This window comes from Apium graveolens, chromosome 6 (genome assembly GCF_009905375.1).
Source record: "Apium graveolens cultivar Ventura chromosome 6, ASM990537v1, whole genome shotgun sequence".
NCBI classification, from domain to species: Eukaryota; Viridiplantae; Streptophyta; class Magnoliopsida; order Apiales; family Apiaceae; genus Apium; species Apium graveolens.
The window spans coordinates 4,898,404-4,920,473 of NC_133652.1; the positions used below are offsets into that span (position 1 = coordinate 4,898,404).

General features: G+C 34.0%; 2 protein-coding genes, 1 long non-coding RNA gene and 1 pseudogene across 7 annotated transcripts; 2 read left to right on the forward strand and 2 right to left on the reverse strand.

Annotated features, from left to right (window-relative positions):
- Positions 1-1,796: 1,796 nt before the first annotated feature.
- On the forward strand, positions 1,797-2,541 carry LOC141668623 (uncharacterized). The gene is made up of 2 exons (XR_012553118.1): positions 1,797-1,836; positions 2,166-2,541. It is a non-coding gene; the product is annotated as an uncharacterized LOC141668623 (long non-coding RNA).
- A 2,764-nt stretch (positions 2,542-5,305) lies between these two features.
- LOC141664458 (transcription factor DIVARICATA-like) lies at positions 5,306-5,966 on the reverse strand (annotated as a pseudogene).
- A 5,907-nt stretch (positions 5,967-11,873) lies between these two features.
- Positions 11,874-13,256, forward strand: LOC141664325 (chlorophyll a-b binding protein CP29.2, chloroplastic-like). The gene is made up of 2 exons (XM_074470250.1): positions 11,874-12,404; positions 12,723-13,256. The coding sequence occupies exons 1-2, from the start codon at positions 11,904-11,906 to the stop codon at positions 13,080-13,082; spliced, it is 861 nt and encodes a 286-aa protein (XP_074326351.1). The 5' UTR covers positions 11,874-11,903; the 3' UTR covers positions 13,083-13,256.
- A 4,396-nt stretch (positions 13,257-17,652) lies between these two features.
- On the reverse strand, positions 17,653-21,697 carry LOC141668830 (uncharacterized). Of its 5 annotated transcripts, none has more exons than XM_074475851.1 (3): positions 20,421-20,863; positions 18,460-20,154; positions 17,653-18,048 (listed from the first exon to the last, which is right to left on the reverse strand). In XM_074475851.1, exons 1-2 carry the CDS (start codon positions 20,587-20,589, stop codon positions 18,461-18,463), a joined length of 1,863 nt encoding a protein of 620 aa, XP_074331952.1. In that variant the 5' UTR covers positions 20,590-20,863; the 3' UTR covers positions 17,653-18,048; position 18,460. The 5 variants fall into 5 exon arrangements, with proteins under 5 accessions (XP_074331952.1, XP_074331953.1, XP_074331954.1 ...); XM_074475852.1 differs by lacking the exons at positions 17,653-18,048; positions 20,421-20,863 and adding exons at positions 21,063-21,144; positions 21,254-21,697 and having other exon boundaries at positions 18,286-20,154; XM_074475853.1 differs by lacking the exons at positions 17,653-18,048; positions 20,421-20,863 and adding exons at positions 21,058-21,144; positions 21,254-21,697 and having other exon boundaries at positions 18,286-20,154.
- Positions 21,698-22,070: the final 373 nt, after the last annotated feature.

Consider the following 22,070-nt stretch of genomic DNA (forward strand, 5'->3'; position numbering starts at 1 on the left):
GCCACGAAGGCACTTCTAATCTTATCCAAGTGGTTCCAATCAACAAACATCTTCGGTGTTGCAATGCACTTCTGTTGGAGTTGCTGACAAAACTGCTGACATCACTTAATCATTAAGTCAATATATATTATAATTATGTAGTGATTAGTTAGTTAATTAGTCAGTCAAGTAAGCAATCAGGTGTATATATATTGTTAGGCAGACATTACTTCTAGTGTAAGATTTGTAACAAACTATTATTCTGAATATACAACTTTTACTTGTTTTCTCTCATCTTCTTCTTCAAGCTGGTGTAGTACTGTTTCACATGGTATCAGAGCCTGCAACAATCAGATCCATGGGATAGATACAAAGTTTGCAGTGCTTATAAATCGGATTGGTTCTCAATCTCTCTCAATCTCTCTCGATATATACAAATTCTTTTACTGATTATGATGTCTACTTTCTAAATCAACTTACTGCATCATCATATCATAGTTACGCACAAAACTCTCTCTTGATTTCATTCTCGTTCTCAATTGTTTCTTTGTTTGCGAGAGTGATATTGATCGAATAGTTTATCATCTTCAAAGTGTCGTTTCTTGACATTTTCTCTATGTATTACTTCAATTCAGTTACAGTTCTTGTTTTGTTTCATTGAGATCATTTTTCTGGTGAATAATCCCTATTTGTTCATCAAAACTCAATACTTAATGGCTGAATCGTCAAATAATCATGATCACAATGAGAATAATCAATCTCAATTCAATCAAGATAATCCTTTACATCTTCAGTCTTCGGATAGTCCTGGAATGAAGCTAGTTAGTGAGCCTTTTGATGGCACTGGTTTCAGCAATTGGAAACAATCGATAACTATTGCTCTTTCAGCAAGAAATAAACTAGGTTTTGTTGATGGATCTATTCCTAAACCACTCTCTACAGCACCTTCTTATAAAAGCTGGTCTAGATGCAATGACATGGTCATATCTTGGCTTCTTGGTGCGTTATCGAAGACAATTGGCCGTAGTGTCATATATTCAAACTCTGCTCATGAAATGTGGTTGGAATTAGAAGAACGATATGGTGTTTCCAGTGGTGCACAGTTATTTGGTCTTCATAAGGAACTGGCTGAGGTTTCTCAGGGAAATAGCAATGTAGCAGATTATTTTACGAAAATGAAGATGTTGTGGGATGATTTAGATGCTTTGTGCTTAATTCCAGTATGTTCTTGTGGCTGCTCATGTGGTGCTTCTCAGAAATTATCCAAGTTTCAACAAGATCAGAGAATCATCCAATTCTTGATGGGCCTAAATGAAAGTTTCAATGTTATGAGGGGCTCTATTCTAATGCGGTCACCTCTTCCTTCTATTGGCCAAGTTTATAGTCTCTTACTTCAAGAGGAGACTCAGAGGGAGATACATTCTACTGGGCATTTTTTGCCAGATTCTGCTTCACTGAATGCATCCAAATCTTATGGTTCTGGAAACTATAATCAAGGAGGTAACAATAAAAGATTTCAGACTGATACCAAGAAATTGTTCTGCAATTACTGTAAGAAACAAGGACACATTATTGACAAATGTTATAAGTTGCATGGTTTTCCAGCTGACTTCAAATTTACCAAACCAAAACGGATGGTTGCAAATGTTGAGATGTCTGGACAGTCTACAGTCTCTTCAGAAAATGGTAATCCTGATAACATGTCTGGACCTAATCAATCTGCTGGAAGTTCTATTGTTACAGGGAATAATGGTTTCACTGGATTTACTCCTGAACTTTGCTCTCAGTTTATGCAATTCCTAAAATCTGCTCAGTCGTCTTCATCTGATATCAATGTTTCTTCAGCTAATTTTGCTGGTACCATTTCTAATCTCTCTTCTGTTGCTTGTTTTTCTGATTCTAACACTGCTAGCTGGATACTAGATAGTGGAGCGAGTGATCATATGTGTTTTCAAAAGAAATTATTCTCTTCTTTGACAAAATTATCACAACCCATCACTATATCGATGCCAAATGGTCAGATTATTAGTATTGATTTTGTTGGCAGTGTCCCAATTACTCCCGAAATAACACTCATTGAAGTTCTCTTTGTTCCACATTTTAAATATAATTTGCTCTCAATTAGCAAATTATTTAAACTTCTGAATTGTGATGTCATATTCACTAAAGACAGTTGCTACTTGCAGGGCCATTCTCTGAGGAAGCCACTGGAAATTGGTGACTCTCAGAGGGGCCTTTACATGCTGCATTCTTCTCCTCCATTTTCTGCTGAATCTTCTTGTTTGTCAAATGCTTCTTTCACAACTGGGAACACTTCAGCCCTTGTCTGGCATTCAAGGCTGGGACATTTATCTCTCTCCAAGTTAAAAACTTTTTGTAATATAGATAATGCTAGTGTTTCTGCAATTTCAATGTGTGATATATGTGCTAAAGCAAGACAACATAAGCTTCCTTTTCCTCGCAGTACTATTCATTCCATTGCTCCATTTGAACTCATTCATGTAGACCTTTGGGGGCCATATTCAATTTCTACATATAATAAGAACAAATACTTCATTACCATTGTCGATGATTTTACACGTGCTACTTGGACGCATCTTCTTAGTTGCAAAAGTAGTGCGTTTGATATTATTAAACAATTTATAGCTTTAGTCTCTACTCAGTTTCATTGCAATGTCCAAAAGGTCCGGACAGACAATGCATTAGAATTGGGTCTCAGCAAATATGCTACAGAATTTTTCTTGTCCAAAGGGATTCTACATCAAACTTCCAGCTCACACACACCCCAGCAAAACGGTGTGGTGGAACGGAAGCACAAACATTTACTTGAAACCTCTCGTGCCTTGTTGTTTCAATCAAATTTACCTAAACATTTTTGGGGCGACTGTGTTTTGACAGCAACCTATCTTATCAATCGTTTTCCCTCTAAAGTCCTAAATGGCTGTTCACCCTATGAAAAACTTTTTAACAGCAAGCCGTCTTATTCAAATCTTAAACCATTTGGGTGTTTGAGTTACGTTTGTACCACCAAAGTAAATAGAGATAAGCTGTCACCAAGAGCACTTCCTTGTGTATTTTTAGGGTATCCATACGGGAAAAAGGCTTATAAATTCCTAAGTCTTGACACAAAATCCATTATAATCTCACGAGATGTTGTTTTCCATGAAACAGTTTTTCCCTATGTCACACCACTGACTGCAAAGTTTATACCTCTGCCTATTCCAGAAAATGACATATCCTTACCCCATTCACACACCTCTTCATCTGATCACACTGAGCAATTTGAACACAATTCCTCAGTTATATCACATGATCAAACTGCTGATCAAACTATTGATCCTGACAATTCTTTCTTACCAGTTAGAAAATCATCTCGGTTTTCAAAACTTCCGGCATATCTAGGTGATTATGTACATTCATATCCACCAACTAATTGTAGTAATGCATGTTTTTGTACTCTTGCATCTTCTTGCACTCCTTCAACTTCCTATACTACTCATTCTTTATGCAATTCATCCACTGTTTTAACCCCAATATATAAACTTCCCCCATCAGAACCATCTTCTTTCCAAGATGCTATTAAATATCCTGAATGGCGACAGGCTATTGATGCTGAATTCACTGCCTTAGAGGCAAATAAAACATGGTCTCTTGTTAAGCTCCCTCCAGGAAAGAAACCTATATCCTGTAAGTGGGTATTCAAAGTTAAACAAAATTCTGATGGAACGATTGAGCGTTATAAAGCTCGTTTGGTTGTTCGTGGTTATACTCAAAAGGCAGGGATCGATTATACAGAAACTTTCTCACCAGTTGTTAAAATGACAACAATCAGGTGTTTGGTTGCTACTGCAGTAAAGAAAGGCTGGAACATGAGACATTTAGACGTTAACAACGCTTTTCTTCATGGAGATCTTGATGAAGACGTCTATATGATTCCTCCTCCAGGTTTAAACCATTCTGATACTTCACTAGTTTGCAAACTGGATAAATCTTTATATGGTCTCAAACAGGCATCTCGGAATTGGAACACTAAGCTGAAGTCTACTCTGCTTACTAAAGGCTACTCTATTTCTGAGAATGATTCTTCATTATTTTATAAGAAACAAGGCGGTCTTGTTCTATACTTAGCTGTTTACGTTGATGATATTTTAGTTATTGGGGATGATCATGCTGAAATGACAGCTATAAAGACTTATCTAGATGAGGTTTTCAAAATTAAAGACCTGGGAAAGTTACACTATTTCTTGGGTTTAGAATTTGCAGAGGTTCCGAATGGAATGGTTGTGTCTCAACGAAAATTTACTTTGGATCTTTTGTCTGAATTTTCTTGTGACAATGCTAAACCAGTAACTACACCTTTAGATCTTACAATCAAACTGTTTCCTGATCAAGGAGATTTGCTTACAGATTCATCAACATACAGAAGATTAATTGGCAAATTAAATTTTCTCACGAATACAAGACCAGATCTATCATTCTGTGTGCAACACTTGAGCCAGTTCATGTCTGCTCCTCGTCAACCACATTGGGAAGCTGCTCTTCACGTTCTTCGCTATCTCACTTACAATCCTGCTCAAGGACTTTTATTCACCAAGGACTCTTCCTATCAGCTTGAGGCATTCTGTGATGCTGACTGGGCTGCTTGTCCCAATTCAAGAAAATCTGTTAGTGGTTTTGTGGTGTTAATGGGTGGCAGTCTCATTTCTTGGAAGTCCAAGAAACAGCATACTGTCTCCCTGTCATCTGCCGAAGCAGAATATCGATCTTTACGACGCCTTACTTCAGAATTAGCCTGGTTGTCCCGATTGCTTCATGAACTCGACGTTCCTAATATCACACCAATTTCTGTTAAGTGTGATAACCAAGCTGCCATCTACATTGCTCGAAATCCTGTCTATCATGAACGCACAAAACACATTGAGCTGGACTGTCATTTTGTGCGTTCGAAACTTTCTGCTGGACTGATTTCATTATCTTTTACTCCATCTCGAACTCAGTTGGCTGATGTACTTACCAAACCATTATCTGGTCTGCAACACAACGATCTTCTTAGCAAGTTGGGTGTGCATTCTACACCCTCCAACTTGAGGGGGGGTGTTGGAGTTGCTGACAAAACTGCTGACATCACTTAATCATTAAGTCAATATATATTATAATTATGTAGTGATTAGTTAGTTAATTAGTCAGTCAAGTAAGCAATCAGGTGTATATATATTGTTAGGCAGACATTACTTCTAGTGTAAGATTTGTAACAAACTATTATTCTGAATATACAACTTTTACTTGTTTTCTCTCATCTTCTTCTTCAAGCTGGTGTAGTACTGTTTCACAACTTCTCTGGAAGTGGAGTCATAGTAATCTTGTCTTGAGTGGCAAATTTGTGATTGTCGAATTGAGTATTACTTGTAAGATGGACGGTCGTAATGTCATAGATGCTAGGCCTCCTCTTTTCTTTACCTTTTGCAAGCTGCTGTCTTAGGTAATATTTCTGAGCATGACTTGCAACTTGATTTGATGTCTTCGTAATTACAAAATTACACTGAAAATATATAATCGATTTTTTATGCAGACAATTCGCACAGATAATATATTTTTACCTGTGCTCATCCTCTGTCCACGGAACACCTTTTTTCTTCTCCTGATCAGAGGATCTACATAGCATAGGGCGTTTTTTAAACGTATTGAACTCGCCATTTTTCATCAATTCTAGTGTGTAGGAGGTATCCTGGAATGGGAACTAAACCAGCTTCTATATCACTAATATCAGCAACCGAATTCTGATACTGTTTCATCACATCTAACACTGATTTCCCAGGAATCATGTCTGCAATTTTAATCCATCGATCCGGGGTATCCTTATCGTACAATGCAAGAGCACTTTCAAACTTCTTGTTCTCTTCTTTTGTCCATATTGTGCTCCTGCAATCTTGCATCAAGTAACTAGAGTTGAAAGTATGTGAAGTTGGATACAAAGTTTCCATAACTTGCAAAGTTCCAATCTTGTATTTATAGCAATGCAAAATCCTGTAGTTGGCACAATATTCAATGAACAATAAGTATACCAAAGACACACACACACTCAGAGATAACAACACAAACACAAAAGATGCATAAATTTATAGTAAAAACAGACAGTAAAGTGTAAATGATCATAATTAAAAGCAATGTAGGTAAATAATTCAAAAACACTTAGAGCATCTCCAAGGGGAGTCCCATGTTAGCTAAAACCTCCTGATGGCACTGCTACAGTTGCAATTATAGTTATCCTCTAACAACTGTTAGGCATTTCATACATTGATTTTTTCCAACTCCTTTTTATTCATTATTAAAAAATATTTGAGAATCCAAAATTATATTTATTCGTATATATATCTGAATATTTATGGACAAGTATGACGCACAATAGTTTGAATGGATTATCAATTTTGAATATATCAAGTAAATTTATGCTGAAAAATATTGATGTTGAACATACAATTAATTATTTTACTTCAAAAAATGCAAGAATAAGTCATTTCAGATGAGATCCGTGTTCACAAATACTACTTTAGTGAATTGATTTTGTATAATTAAGGTGATTGGTGTTATAAAATTTTATTTTTTTAATTTTTCAAAAAGAGTTCATATATTATTTTTCCGCATTAGGCCTAGAAAGTCCGAGAACCGGCCCTGATAATACATTTGTTTTTTAAAACAATGTAATAGGTCTTCAATACTATGTATTCTTGTAATTAGGGATGGTCATTTTTCACGCCCCGCCCGACCCGATCCGATCCCCACCCTGAACAGGGCGGGAAATCGAGGATTTCTTCGGGTACGGAACAAAAATCAGAGAGATATGTGTAAAAAAATTGGGGGATCGGATCGGGGCGGGGCGGGGCCGGGGCGGGGGCGGGGACTAGTGTCTCCCCGCCCCAATCTCCGACCCCAAATCGTATTTTAAATAAATATCATATTGTATATATATAAATATCTCAAATAAATATTAAAATATATTATTTTTTTTAATTTCTTATCTCCTAAATTATTTAAATTTACTTATCGTGATATTATTTCATTATAATAATATTATTTTTGTTTATTATTATACTAGAAATAAATAATAATTCAAATTAAGGTTAAACATTAATATTAAATTTTTTTTAAAAAATCTATATATTATAATTTACTATGTGAATATTTATAAAAAAATATTATTTAAAATTTAATTTTTATTTAATTTAAAGTTGTCAAGTTCAAATGATTTTCAGACTTGCCCAGTGAACTCAAGTTAGGTTCTTTTTAACTACTACCTCAGGCCTCGGTTTCTTTCAAACATACAGTTTTACAATGTAACGCGTCTTTAAAATTTTTACTATCTGCACCTATACATGCACAAAACTCCCGTTGAGTCAGATTTTGATTGTGTTCTAAAAAGTCTGAACTTTGATCGAGTCGGCCTTTGATTTTAACCGGGCTGAGCGGTGTTTTTCAAAAATGTCAGAATTCGTTTAGGCCCTCGAGATGTACTTCATCGGGTCTTTTTCAAGCCGGATCGGATCCGACCGTACTCTTTTTTTAATTTAAATCGGATTAAGTTTTATTAAAGATTCTGAAAATTACATATATTATCAACTAGATCATCGTAAAAATATATTAGTTTGCATGGAATATTTTATTAAAATATTACTTTATTGAAAACATTTAAATTCTGCAAAAAATAAACATGTTTATAGGATAAATAATCATCGTTCGACGGCTCAAAATTATATTCTCATAAATAATTTACAAACTATTAGTCGATGCAAAAATCGAAAAAGTTTATATTTAGTATATAATCCCATAATTCTTAATTACGGTCACACTATGACAGTGATACGGTTTCCAAAGTTAGGAGTGCTAGTTTATGTCCCTCGTTAAGACAATACTTAACAAGGGATCAATGTGTACAGAAACACTCTTCGTGTCTTGTTGCTATAACTTGTTAATGTTGTGAGTGCTTTTAGTTTTAAGAAAAGAGTTTAAATTCTGAAACTAGTCATTCACCTCACTTCTGTCTAGTGTTTTGGTTCTTTGTTCCCCGACAAATTTTAAAAATCAATTTACTAAAGAGAAAACCGAGTCTCACGGGGTCCTTAATTATATTTAGTAATATAATTATTAATTTAACAATAATATTATTATATTATTATATTATAATTAATATAATAAAATATATTAATATATATAAAGTATATATTATTATATAAATTTTTAATATAATTTTTAATTAATAAAGATATTCTTATAATTTATTTATTATATTTATTACTAATATAATTAGTATAATAAACTAATTATATATTGTATAATATATAATTATTTATTAGTATTATATTATATTATTTTTAGTATAATTTATACTAGATAATATCATGATAATAAATACTAATTTTCCAACTAATTATATTATTAAATATAATAATAATATGTAAACACCTAAACATATACTTATACATAAAATATATTTGAAAAGATGGAAAAAGACAGCTCACCTTTATTGCAACTATTGCCCATATGTATAAACTCTCTCCAATAATAAATCTCTTGTATTATAATAATAATAAAATCAAGAATTTAATTTGGAAACAACACTTACACATATACTTATGCATAAATATATATAAAAAGATGAAAGGAGTCGGCTCACCATTATTACAGCTACTGTTCATATATATAAACTCTTCTCCAACAATAAATCCCTTGTTTTATAATTTTATATTTTAAATATTTTATATTTTGATATATTGATTTATAAATATTTTTTGATCTGTCTTTGTTAGATATTGAACGTGTTTCTTGAATAATTATGTCTTTTAAAACTTGTTCGGATTTTGGTGAACAAAGCAGTTACTAATTTGTAGAGATATTGAAGTAAGTACAAATAACACAAACACACAATATTAAAAACTCGTTTAACTTAAGTGCGTGTTGTGCAAGACAAGCATGTACTATAACAAGACTAAGTTAATTTGTCAACTCTAAGTAAGTTGTATGGTAATATAAGTTTGCATTTTGTATTGTATCACTTAAGTTTGTAAAAATGTAAATAGATTAGACTAGAGTATTTTTCTGTAAACAGTTTAAAGCCTAAAAATAAACTCTGAAAGAAGATCATGAATATCATGCTTCAAAGAAGGTGTGAAGAAGTTTGGAGTTGAATAAATTTATTTTGGGAAAATTATTCTAAAATAAGAAATCTACAAGTCACAGATTAAGTGTTATAGAGAAGTCATTCGAGAACTTCAGAATGATTTATCGAGAAGTCAAGAAAAATTACTAGAGAACTCAGAGATATCGACAAGCCAAATGAAGATATGAAGATTGGAGATATGAACAAGTCAAATTATCACTAAAGATCTCAGAGATATCGATAAGTCAAATTATCACTAGATTAGTCAAAATATCACTAGAGATCTTTTTCTTTATTAGATTATTGTGTATGCCTACCTGAAAGTGGGAAAATTATTGCAGGTAATCTTTTTAGTTGTCAATTTTGAAAAAATAACTGAAAATATAGTAAAAATGTGATAAGAATTTTTTCCTCTTTATTTCTCATTTTATTTTTGGTGGGACATCATAACTTATAAATCACTAATTATCTGCTGTATTGGTATGAGTATAAAATATTTGAAAATATGTTCCATATTTTGGCTCTAATCAACCATTTAAGTCATATTATTACATTTAGTATAATTTATTTAAGTCAACCATTTGAAAATAGATCTTTTGATTCTTGTGAACTGTAAATCGATGTTAATATTATAAAAAAGATATCAGTTTTGAATTGAACTATATGCATTAGACAAAAACAAAAAAAAGATATTTAAATAGACATTTGATCAATTTTGAATAAATACACGATATAAAATAAGGCAAATAATATTAAAGTTTTCTAAAGAACTAATTTTTAAAAGGGTTTATAGACAATAAAAGAGAAAAGAAATTGATGCCTTTATTTTTTAGTTGTGTTATATTATACATTGATTTATTAGAAATGATCTTTTGTTATTTAGTTATGTTTCACATTAGATTTAGAACGTAAACGTATGTCTTAACATGTTGTCACATCAGTTTATAAAAAACCCCGATATTGTTCCTCATTTTAGACATCGTTATTGTTGGATTAATTTAGTTAAATGGCTCCTTATAGCTTGTAGGCTACATATTTAATGCTCATATTCAATAAAAAAAATACGCCAATTTTAGTTAATTTTTGTGGCGAATATATCATATATAATCTGCAAAACGTTATGTATTAGTACAGTAGACATCAACTAATATCATATGTTAAACACTAATGACATTTAGCATCACACGCGAAAACATCTATTCAATTGTTTTTTAAGATCGGCTAGGAATCGTATCTGATGCCATTTTTTCAATAATGACGGCGAAAAACACTATTTAATGGGGAGGAACTAATTGAAGTTAATGTTCACAGTAGATTGATAAAGGAAATACCGGAGAAGAAAAAATCAAAACTTTAAAATTGCCTGGACTAATCTCTTAATTGTAACAACCACCATAATAACACTCAGATTTATGCTTAATCACTCTCACTTGCATTCACCTTTTCCCAATGTCCTGAACCATTTGTTCATCTATTGTGAAGGTTACGTTCTGTGTTTTCATAATTTAATATAATCTACTACACCCTCCGTCTTGTTGAGATATAAACGTTTGATTTGAACACACGAATGTTAAAAAAAAGCATAATGTTGTAAGAAAAAAAAAGTGAATAAATGATGGGATCAATCAATATTTAATACATAAAATTAATGTAGTGGAAGAAAGTAGTGAAGGTAATTGAGTTAGTTAATTTTTATATTATATATTTTTTATAATTTTTGATAAAAAAAAAGTATAATGTTAAAAAAAGCATAATGTTAAAAAAAAGCATAATGTTGTAAGAAAAAAAAAGTGAATAAATGATGGGATCAATCAATATTTGATACATAAAATTAATGTAGTGGAAGAAAGAAGTGAAGATAATTGAGTTAGTTAAATTTTATATTAATGTAGTGGAAGAACCGCTCAACCGCATTGAACCGCTCGCAACTGAACCGCATTTTGCGGATAATCACAAAACGCGGGTTGGTTGCGTATTTAAATTTTAAAAACCGCTCATTCGCGCTTTGAATGCGATTTTAAATTCTTGAAAATCGTAAAATCGCAACCGCAACCCGCAACATATATTTATAATAAAATATATTTCCAAAAATGTAGTTGATATTATATAAATTAATAAATATACACATTTATTAACTAATCTTAGGTTAATGTTAAGATTTCGTTCATAAGATTCACAAACATTATAAGATATATAACCAAACAAATGGAAAATGTAATCGACATGCAATTTTTTTTATCATTTCCTTTTTTCTTTTCTCTCGCCTCCGTATTTTTGTATGTTTTTAATATCCTTGCTCTACACGGAGCATTAGTTTGTATTTTATATTTGAATCTAAATTTGTCACGTAACTTAAACTCGAATTTATTAATATTTCGAATTTTTATTTTTTTTGTAAATTATTAATTATTTTAAAATAAGTGGTTGAACCGTAAACCGATCCGCAATAACCGCAAATGCGGTTGCAGATGACAATTTTCTAAAGTCGCTCTTCGCGGTTTGGTTCGACTTTTACCCCAAAATCAATCTGATCTGAACCGCGTACAACTCTACTCCAACCTGTCTTGTTATAAAAACCCCCGTAATTATAAATCAAACGGATAAGCTTAGATAAGGCCTATATTTTTATAGCCATCAGATGGATTTTCCCTCCTAATCCAACGCTCCATACTTCACTCTTGCAGATAAAAAAATTCAAACCCCAAAAAATCCACTAGCAAACATATAAACCTATCTACTCACTCAAACACTCATTCCTCATTTTCATACTCTAATGGCCGCTACCACTGTTGCCGCCGCTGCTTCCTCTTTTATCGGAACACGAATCTCCGATGCCCACTCCAATTCCGGTAAAGTCCAAGCCCGGTTTGGTTTTGGTACCAAGAAAAAAGCTGCACCCAAGAAAGCCTCCAAGATAATACCTGACAGGCCATTGTGGTTTCCTGGTGCAAAAGCACCGGAATATCTCGATGGCACATTAGTCGGAGATTACGGGTTCGATCCTTTTGGTTTGGGAAAGCCTGCTGAGTATCTGCAGTTTGATTTGGATGAGTTGGACCAGAATTTAGCTAAGAATTTGGCTGGAGATATTATTGGGACTCGAACTGAGACCTCTGATGTTGCGCCCACACCATTTCAGCCTTACGCAGAGGTGTTTGGGCTACAGAGGTTTAGGGAATGTGAGCTGATTCATGGACGGTGGGCTATGTTGGCGACTTTGGGCGCGCTCGCTGTTGAGTCCCTCACCGGCATCACCTGGCAAGATGCCGGAAAGGTACTTTGTCTATAAATATTACTAACATCAAAACTTTTTGTCAAATGTTTGTACTAATTGGACTCAAATGTTCATCTTGACAAATGAGTTTTTTGTAATAGATAGATCATAGAGGATATATCATTAGTCCATTGGTAACTAATTTAAAAATTGCCAGCAAGGTGTTGGTGCGGTGGTTGAGCTCTTGTACCCCTTGCGGGAGGTCAAGAATTCGACTCTCGGAGCGTAATTTAAAAATTGTTATGTAAATAGCTAGCACGAGACATCTTTACAAGTAGATTTGGATGACAGATTTACAAGTGAAATGTGAACTTGCAGGTGGAGCTAATTGAGGGATCATCTTATCTTGGTCAGCCACTCCCATTCTCCATCACTTCATTGATTTGGATCGAAGTTCTTATCGTCGGATACATTGAATTTCAAAGAAATGCTGAGCTCGACCCTGAAAAGAGACTTTACCCTGGTGGCAGCCACTTTGACCCGCTTGGCTTGGCAGCTGACCCAGAAAAGAAGGCTACCCTGCAACTTGCCGAGATCAAGCATGCTCGCCTCGCCATGGTTGGCTTTCTAGGCTTTGCCGTCCAAGCTGCTGCCACAGGAAAAGGTCCACTCAACAACTGGGCTACACATTTAAGTGATCCACTTCACACCACCATTATTGACACCTTCTCCTCTTGAGCTTTTCTTATTACATGTCATTTCTATATTTATGTAAATCTTTATGGTTATGGCTGATGACTTTTTCAATGTATGTTCTGGGGATTTGAACATTATCTCCATTCTTAATCTTGTAAAAATTGCAACGCTTGGCAGTTCCGGCAGAACTCTGTCTAGACTATTGTTGTCGTGGAACGTTTTGTCTGCTCATATTTGTAGGAAAAAAACTGGGATGAAAACAAGGCTACATATTACAGTTTGCCACATAAAATACCGACATATTACAGTTTGCTACATATTATATGTTCAAAAGAAGAAGTTACTGGATACTTCAATATATTTATATAACTGTTTCATAATTCTTTGAAAACTACTATTCTTTAAAGTATAATCAATTTTCAAAAGTTTATCACATAGATGAAGTTACAAGGTAAGTCTTGTATAAATCATTTTGGTAAAAATCTTGAGGGCCCTTGTCCCTTCAAGTAAAATCAATTCTTGAAATATCATTTAAAAGATGAAGTTACAAAATACTTTATTTTCAAAACATCGTTTTGAACGCTTGACCCTGCCAACATTCATCGGTCACCCAGCTGTAACTTTCTGACCGGGGTGCTATCGATAATGTTGCAGAAAATATCCAATCTGGATGATAAACCAATTCTGAAACATTGACGCGTGAGAAGTGCAACTTACGATGATCAACCGCAGTTGTACAACTCCAATAGATACCTACATGTAGAGGAGAACATTAAGATTTAGTTGTCCACCGATCGCTGAACTCCTATAGAATGAACCGCTACTGCGGAACTTTCGGGAACATTAGACTTATAATAAATAAATGTTGGACTGACACAACTAGTCCACCTACGCCACTCCTAGTTCAGATGAAATTCATGACCCTGAAACGTAAACCTCGTCTCTCATTTTCCCAAGTAGAAACTTGTTGATATGATTCCACCAAGAAGTCCTATCTAGATGGAAAGGGGAAACTCACCAATAGTTCCCAAGCGGTGCTTGTTAATGGATTGAACTTGTTCCATGACTTACTTCCCGAATGTTGGGTAAGTAATCAAAAACTCTCTTTATCTATCTATTCAACAAATTCGTTGCGAATATAAAATACAACACTGAGCAGGATCCCTTATGTTTTGAGCGAGTATTTAAATCCCCTTCGAAAGGAAGATTTAAACTTGAAAACGGGTTTGGGATCCGCTCTTTACTTTTTAAAACCATCTTATAAATTTCGAAAATATTTTTCAAACACGTTTAAGGTAAAAAGATTTAAATAATATATATTGCTTGTAAATCTTATTTTAAAATATTAAAAGAATATTTAAATAGTATTCCTTCAATAATTATCGATTAAAGAATATATTTAAATAAAATAATCAGAGTTTAAAGGTCTTTAAATGAATATTCAAAGTTAATATTTATTAAATTAATAAATAATTATTCCTAAGTAAAATCTATACTCGAATAATCAAAATAATTTTCAATAATAATAATAATATATCGTACTTACAATTATTAAATGAATATTCGAAATAATATTCACTTTAGGGTTTAAAACCATTGAATAACTTTATTCGATTACTAGTTATTGGAAACCATACGTAACATACTCGGGAATATCGTTTCCTGGTTTAAAGTAAAATGTTCAAACTCGTATATCATATACTAAGGTTATACGCAAATTATCGCTTATCACTAGCATAGGTATTATGTAGCTCGTAAGCTCTACTTTAAAAAAATTTAATTCACTATCGAAATATCACACTTTCAAAATATGCATGCATATATGTCATAAGATTTAATTCAAAATCATACATGAATTTATATCGCAAAACTATGTTTAAAACATTCATGCATCTTATCTTAAGAATAAAACTCTGGAAGAAGATCATGGAGATCATGCCTCAGAGTAAAGTGTGAAGAAGCTTGGAGTTGAATAAATATGTTTTGGGAAAAATATTCTAAGTCAAGAAATCTACAAGTCAGAGATTTTGTGTTATAGAGAAGTCATTCGAGAACTCCAGAATGACTTATCAAGAAGTCAAAAAAAAGCTTATCGAGAAGTCTCAGAGATATCGAAAAGTCAAATTGAAGACATGAAGATTGGAGATATCGACAAGTCAAATTATCACTAGAGGTCTCAGAGATATCGATAAGTCAAATATCACTAGAGATCTTTGAGATATCGACAAGTCATTTATGCACTTGAGAATTCAGAGATATCGACAAGCCAAATTGAAGACTTGAAGATTGAAGATATCGATAAGTCAGTTCTACATGCAGAAATTTAGAGATTTCGACAAGCTAAATTCTCTTATAGAGAACTTAGAGACTTCGATAAGTCAAAGCAAATATAGAGTGATGAGAGATCTCGGTAAGCCATTATACTTATCGAGATGTCGAGTTCTCTATATACCAAACTAGAGATCTCGAGGTAAAACTCAAAGTACAAAGTGCAGACCAGTTAAATAACTAAAGATTATCAATCAACAAACAATTCAATCAGTTGGATTGAAAAATCTAGAAAAAGCAGTCTGAAGAGTACAAGATCAAAGGTCAAAATTAACTGGCAAAGTAAAGTCACAAGCAGACAAGATTAGCAAAGATACATTAAACCAGAAATAAAAAGATTTGGTTATCCAAAAATAGGGTTTAGTACATGTTAATGCATGTTGTGTAAAAAACAGTGTTTACTATTTAATAAAGTAAACACTGGATGCTTTGTTATAGTGTAACAATTTAGATCAGAGATCTGGTATTCTCTCAAGGAAGAAGCTAAGCTCTTTATCAACAAAGAGCCTAAAAATTTTGTAGCAAGACATTCTTAATTTTAATATAAAATTAAGTAAGTTTTGAAAGATTTGTGTTCACTATTTTTATCTGTTTAATTTCAGTATTAACACATTTCACTACAAGGTTTTAATTTACTTTGTTCATCACCATAACCAATTCAAGAAAAGCAGAAAAACACAAAAACACATTCACCCCTGTGTGTAATTCATTGCCTAACAGTGTAATCTTAATTTAAAATATTAAAAATTATTAATAGTTATTTCATAAAAAATAAAATACTTTAGAAATTCTAACAAATTATGCATTCATTATTTCGATATTCAGTTTTCACAAACTGTTTAGACTTTATTCTATATTCCCAATTTAAACCAGAAATTGCACTCTTACAATGTTGTAATAATTTTTTTAAAAATATGCCATCATTTTCTAGGTGTCGCCCCTAAAAACTCGAAACAAAACATTATCACATCGTTTCTTAACATTTTCAAATCAACTCATAATTCAGAATCAAACTAAAATATGATTTGATATCAATATGTGTTATTGTGTTAACAAACTTTAATATGTGTTGTATAAGATCTTAGCAAAGGTGCTAGCAAATCAGCTGAATGTATTCTTCCCGAAATTATTTCTGAAAATCAGTCTGCTTTTGTTCCTGCAGAAGTATCTCCGATAACGTCCTTATTGCTTTTGAGATGATACATTTTATGAAGAAATAAAGATATCTCGATGGAGAGGTGGACTTGAAACCTGATATTAGCAAGACATATGATCGAGTTAGTTGGACTTACCTATGGCATAGATTGAGAACTATGGGGTTTTTCGACTCCGTGTTTAAGGCTGCTGTATTAGCAATTCTGCTCCTACCATTACTTATTATTTGTAGAAGACATATTTTAATTCTTTAAAGCAAATGTTGAGGAAGCCAATCTATCAAGCGTATGTTGAGTGAGTACGAGCACCAATCAGGTCAGGAAGTCAATGTGACAACCTGAGGCGAATCCCAAGTTTTTTACAAAAATTCGGTCAAGTCCCGATTCCGAGTCCGAAGTAAGTCAAAGGTTACTGGCCTGAGTTTAGCCAACTTTGGTAAACCCTAGCTCATCACATGCCCCCAAAAGAACATGATTTGTCGGTACACATAGTAGTAGTATTTTGCCTTATAAACTGAACAAAAGTTCCAATTCTCCGGGATTGGGGTGTTACAAACTCCCTCACTTAAATTCCCGATGTCCTCGTCATGCCCGAACAGACGGCTTATAAACCAAGATCGTACCTCTTTAGTCATTATGGGATAATATCAACTGATTTCGTGTCCCCGCCTCTGGATCTCTGTTCATTATGGTATTATATCACCTAGCCTTCGTGTCCCCACTTTCGGCAACTTGACGTATCAAATTTTCGAGGATTGGCTCTAATACTATATGTGAAAAACAGGGTTAAATCCCGAGTTTTTTTTTTCGAAAATCGAGTCAAGTGCCGATGCCGAATCCAAAATAAACCAAAGCTTACGCCCCGATGCATCCAACTTAGCTAAAAACTAACCCAGCACAAGGCCCCTAAAAGATAAAAAATGATGATTTGTTAGTGGACTTAATAGCAGTACTTTGCTTTATAATTTGAAAAGTCTGGACGTCGGACTTGGGTGTTGCCGTCAACTTTAACAAATCGGGAATAGTTTTTAGCTCTAATGTTATGAGAGACGAGCAAATGAAATATCCAATATTCTTGGCGTGCATAACGATTTAAAGGACTGTAAATATCCGGGGTTACCTTCTTTAATCGGAAGATAGAAGAAAAAGGTGTTCAACTTTGTGAAATAAAGGGTATGGAAACGAGTTCAAAGCTGGAGTAACACCAAGCTATCGCGTGCTGGCAAGGCTTTCATGATGTTGATACTGACTGTATTTTGAGGACAAGGATACCAAAAAATCAAGTACGTGATCGTGTTGCGTGGATGCACTCGGTGGATTGATGTTATACAACAAAGTCTGGGCATCAAGTACATGATCGTGTTGCGTGGATGCACTCGGTGGATGAACATGTTTGCCACCTGTTTGTGGAATGTCAATTTGCAAGAAGCTGTTGGGACTACTTAGATGTGGATCTTGATACCTCAGAAGTGGAGATATTGTCAACTTGAGTATTGGAGAGACTTGGAACTGAAACTGAGAGCAAACTGGTAAAATTGGCCAAAGTAAGTATGGGGGATTTGGTTACTTAATAAGTGAGAGGAAATTTATCATTCCACCATTTTACCTGTGATAACTATTTAAACACTACTCTATATGTTATCCCCTAGCAATTGGAGATATATGAGGGAGTTTTTGTGTCCCTAGCAAAATGAAACAGAAGCTTTATAAATGTAACTAGTCCCCTTGATTGTAAATGAATGTAGAAGATAATTGCATATGCATTGATAAAGCTAAAGCAGGGTTTATAGACACTTGCAGGCTTGCAGCTTGAGGAAACAACTTAATTAATGTCACAACTCACAAACCAGTTTGTTTCATACAGATCATGAAACTTGGAGCTTGAGAGAATATACTTGATATTACATTACAAATGATTCCTCAAAAACTCTTCTTACCTTATTTTCTGCTGAACAAGCTTCTTAACTTCCCTCTTTCCAATCGCTCGAGCAGCTTCTTGGCACTTGGGATATCCATCTCAGTAAGTTTCTTAAGATATCCAATGGCACCATACGAGATCATCAGCTTCTTGCACTTCTTGCTCGAGGAGAGCAAGGCAAGACATGTAACTGCGTACTTCTTAGCAGTGTTTTGAGGACTGGGGTCAAGAAGTTGTACTAAATTTGGCACGCTTTTTCCATCCCGTCTCACTTCCCTACAATTCTGCGAAAGATTCATCAAGCTTGAAAGTGCTCGTGCTGCAACCTCCCTGTTGCTATTTGTTTTAGCTTCCAGCATCTTAATGAGCAGAGTAATGCAGCCAGCTTCACTGATCATTTTCTTCATTTCAACGGAGCTGCAAATTTGACAAATTGCCGAGGTGGCTGCCAGTTGTGCACCCAATGATCCGGACTTTAGCACGTGAACCAGTATAGGAAGAAGCCCCTGTGAAATCAAAATATCCTCGGAGACTGAGCCAACCAAGTTCCTTAATGCGCCAACAGCAGATTCTTGAGGTAGTGGACCGTCCAAGTAAATCAACAGACTTTTTATTCCACCTTCTGCTACAACAAACCTTCGAAGACTATCATTGGTTGAGGTGAGATTCTGCAAGCATTCAGCTGCATATTCCTTAGATCCCAATAAAATCCCATGATCAAGGAGATTGATCATAACTTTTATAATTCCTTCTTCTGCAAGAGTTTGACGCACTTCTGGAACAGCAGATATGTTCTTCAAAGTACAAGCAGCTGCAGCCTGTGTGACAGAATCAGCAGTTTGGCATACATCAATCAGAGGCCGCACTCCACCATGTCCAACAATTGAGCGAGATGTTTCTGTTGACATAGACAGTCTTTGAAGAGAAATTGTCGATTTCTCTTTGCCAAAAGCACTACCAGACTCGACAAGCCTTATCAGAGGTGGGAGTACACCTTCAGAAACAAGCCAATTCTCGCAGCTTCCTGATTCTGCAAGAGAGCAGATAACTGTTACAGTCTTCTCCCTGATCCGCGGAGAAGTAGCTGTGAGCAACTGGACTAAAGCAGCAATATTGCTCCGTCCAAGAACAGCCAATACATTCTTTTCATCCTCTTGAAGGATCTCAACAAGGCTATCAATAGCTTTATGCTTTGCCTCAAGATGTCCAATCTGAAGTCGGGCCAGTAACTCCTTTATGCTAAAATGCGTAGCCTCTCCAGAGTTGGTCGAGGAATTTAAAGCTGTCGATGGGAAGGTAACATCACCAAGCACCCCGGTTTTGATCAGAAGACCACAATCTTTCAGATTTAAATCCAATTTACCTGACAAGGCATCAAGATCACTCTGCATCCGAAGTTTACCCTCGTATTTTTCCTTCACACACATCTCTGCTAATTCAGTTGCTTCATCTAGTGTCTTTGCAACAGCCTGCAACTGCTCCTTACAGAGTGCATTCTTTGAGAAACAAGGGTGGCTTGACAAATCTGACAAGCGTGATGGAATGAGCTCCAATTTCGAAATTATGACTTTCCACCTAGCTGGAAATCCCCTGACCTCTCTTGCTTTTCCAAGTGCAATCGGAACATTTTCATGTGCATGTACTAACCACTCTTCTGCTGACCGTTCGATCACAGCATTATTTCTAACTTCCTCTACCATGACTTCAGATATATCTGCAATTGATCATAAAAAACTGAAAATTGAAACAAATCCTTATTTTGATAAGAGAAATTCACAATATACATCTCGCCATCAATTAACTTCTAAAATATACTTTTACCTACGAAATTAGTAAACTAAAGAGAAACCAAGCCCACAAGGAATGATCCATTTTAAATTAACAAATAAGTAATCATTTTAACTCTAAAAAATATTGAAGTTGTGGAGCACTTGCAATCATGAAACAGTAAAGCATATTAGCATACACAAAAAGATATACTTAAATAATAATGCAAAGAATGCAGAAAGTCCCAAGAGGAGTAGCTTGATGAAAATTGTATGATCACATAGTCCTTATTCACAGAAAGCAAATACCAAACAAATATCAAAGTAGCATGGTACATTATTAGCACACACGAGTCCACTCTTAAAGCTTTTTCTAATGACATCAAGTAGTATCATAATTAAAACTCAAAGATATAACAAAAAAAGCTACTAAAAGTTGAATCACAGTCATTCATTAAAGTTAATGTCATCACCAACAAATGAACAAATATATATCCATAGTCCATATATAGTTCAACATGTATACACAAAATGTGAAGGGCAATTAGGTAAGAGCATAAGTATCACTTAAAGTTAAAGATCATGTTCTTTAGCTTAGCTCCAAGGCTTAATTTCTTCAAGTGATATGAATATTCGAAAAACTATTAAATTTTCATTTTTTGGATCTTTTTTAAAATTACACATATAGAAATTGTGCATTTGAAGGTACTTCATTAACATAAAGAAAGATAGACTTTGCTTTGAAGAGAGGGCATTAGTCACCACCAACAATTATTTATATTTATATGGAAATTGAATTAAAAATCTTGAAAAAGGAACAAAGCCCACAAAAAATAGACCAATATACTTACATTACCTCAAATACACTTTTTTGTTGCTATCATTTACTAGAACTCTCTGATCTTTAACATCCACTGCTTCTTTGTATCAAGCAATACCTACCATCACAAACACAAACAAGAATCATCAGTTTCATATAATCATTTTTTTTTAATTATTTCTGAAAGAAAAAAAAACAAGAGTGATAAATAAAATTCAAGACTATACCTTTATGATCCAAGAAACAATGATAATCAACAACCTCAAATCACTTTCAATTTCCAAAACCAAAAATCCCAAAATCTCAACACTTTAGCTTCAAAATCTCATCTTTTCAAGACAAATCACAAAGAAATACAAAACCCATGTAGCTAAACTGAGAATTAAGAAAAATTGAACCAAATTTTTTATTTTTATTACTAAAAGATTGAATCTTTAGCTAAAGAAAACAAAGAAATACAAAACCCAGATAGCATAACTGAGAATTAAAGACAAATTGAGCTCAAAATTGCATTTTGATACATAAAGATTGAATCTTTAGCTTGAAAACCAAAGCTTTCAATTTAAGAAGACAAGTGAAGAAGAGAGTAGTAGAGGTTAAATTCAAAAATCAAATCTTTTTTTTTTCAAATTATATTTCTTGACAAGAAACAAGTGTCAGAGCTGTACTGTAATGTCTGCCTAGATTTTGCTCTTTATATACTTATTACATGTACTATGTATGTATAGTTTTAAACTGATGGAGATGAATGGGGGTTTAGTAAGTCATTAAGATTAGGACAAGAGTGATTGAACGGTCAAGATTGGATTTAAGGGGGTTCTAACCGTTGAGATTGGTGATTAAGTTTGAAACTGTTACTTTTTTCAAAATTTGTACAGTTCCCGAGGAAGTGACATGGCAGAGAAGTACACGTGTTATGTAATGTAAGGTGGGGACACTACTTTGGAGAAAAAGTGTTCTTTATACAAGAGACATGTAGAATGACGAAAATGGCCTTTGGATATGTTTGTATGTTGGGAATAGTGCGTGCCAGTCGTGCGGTCC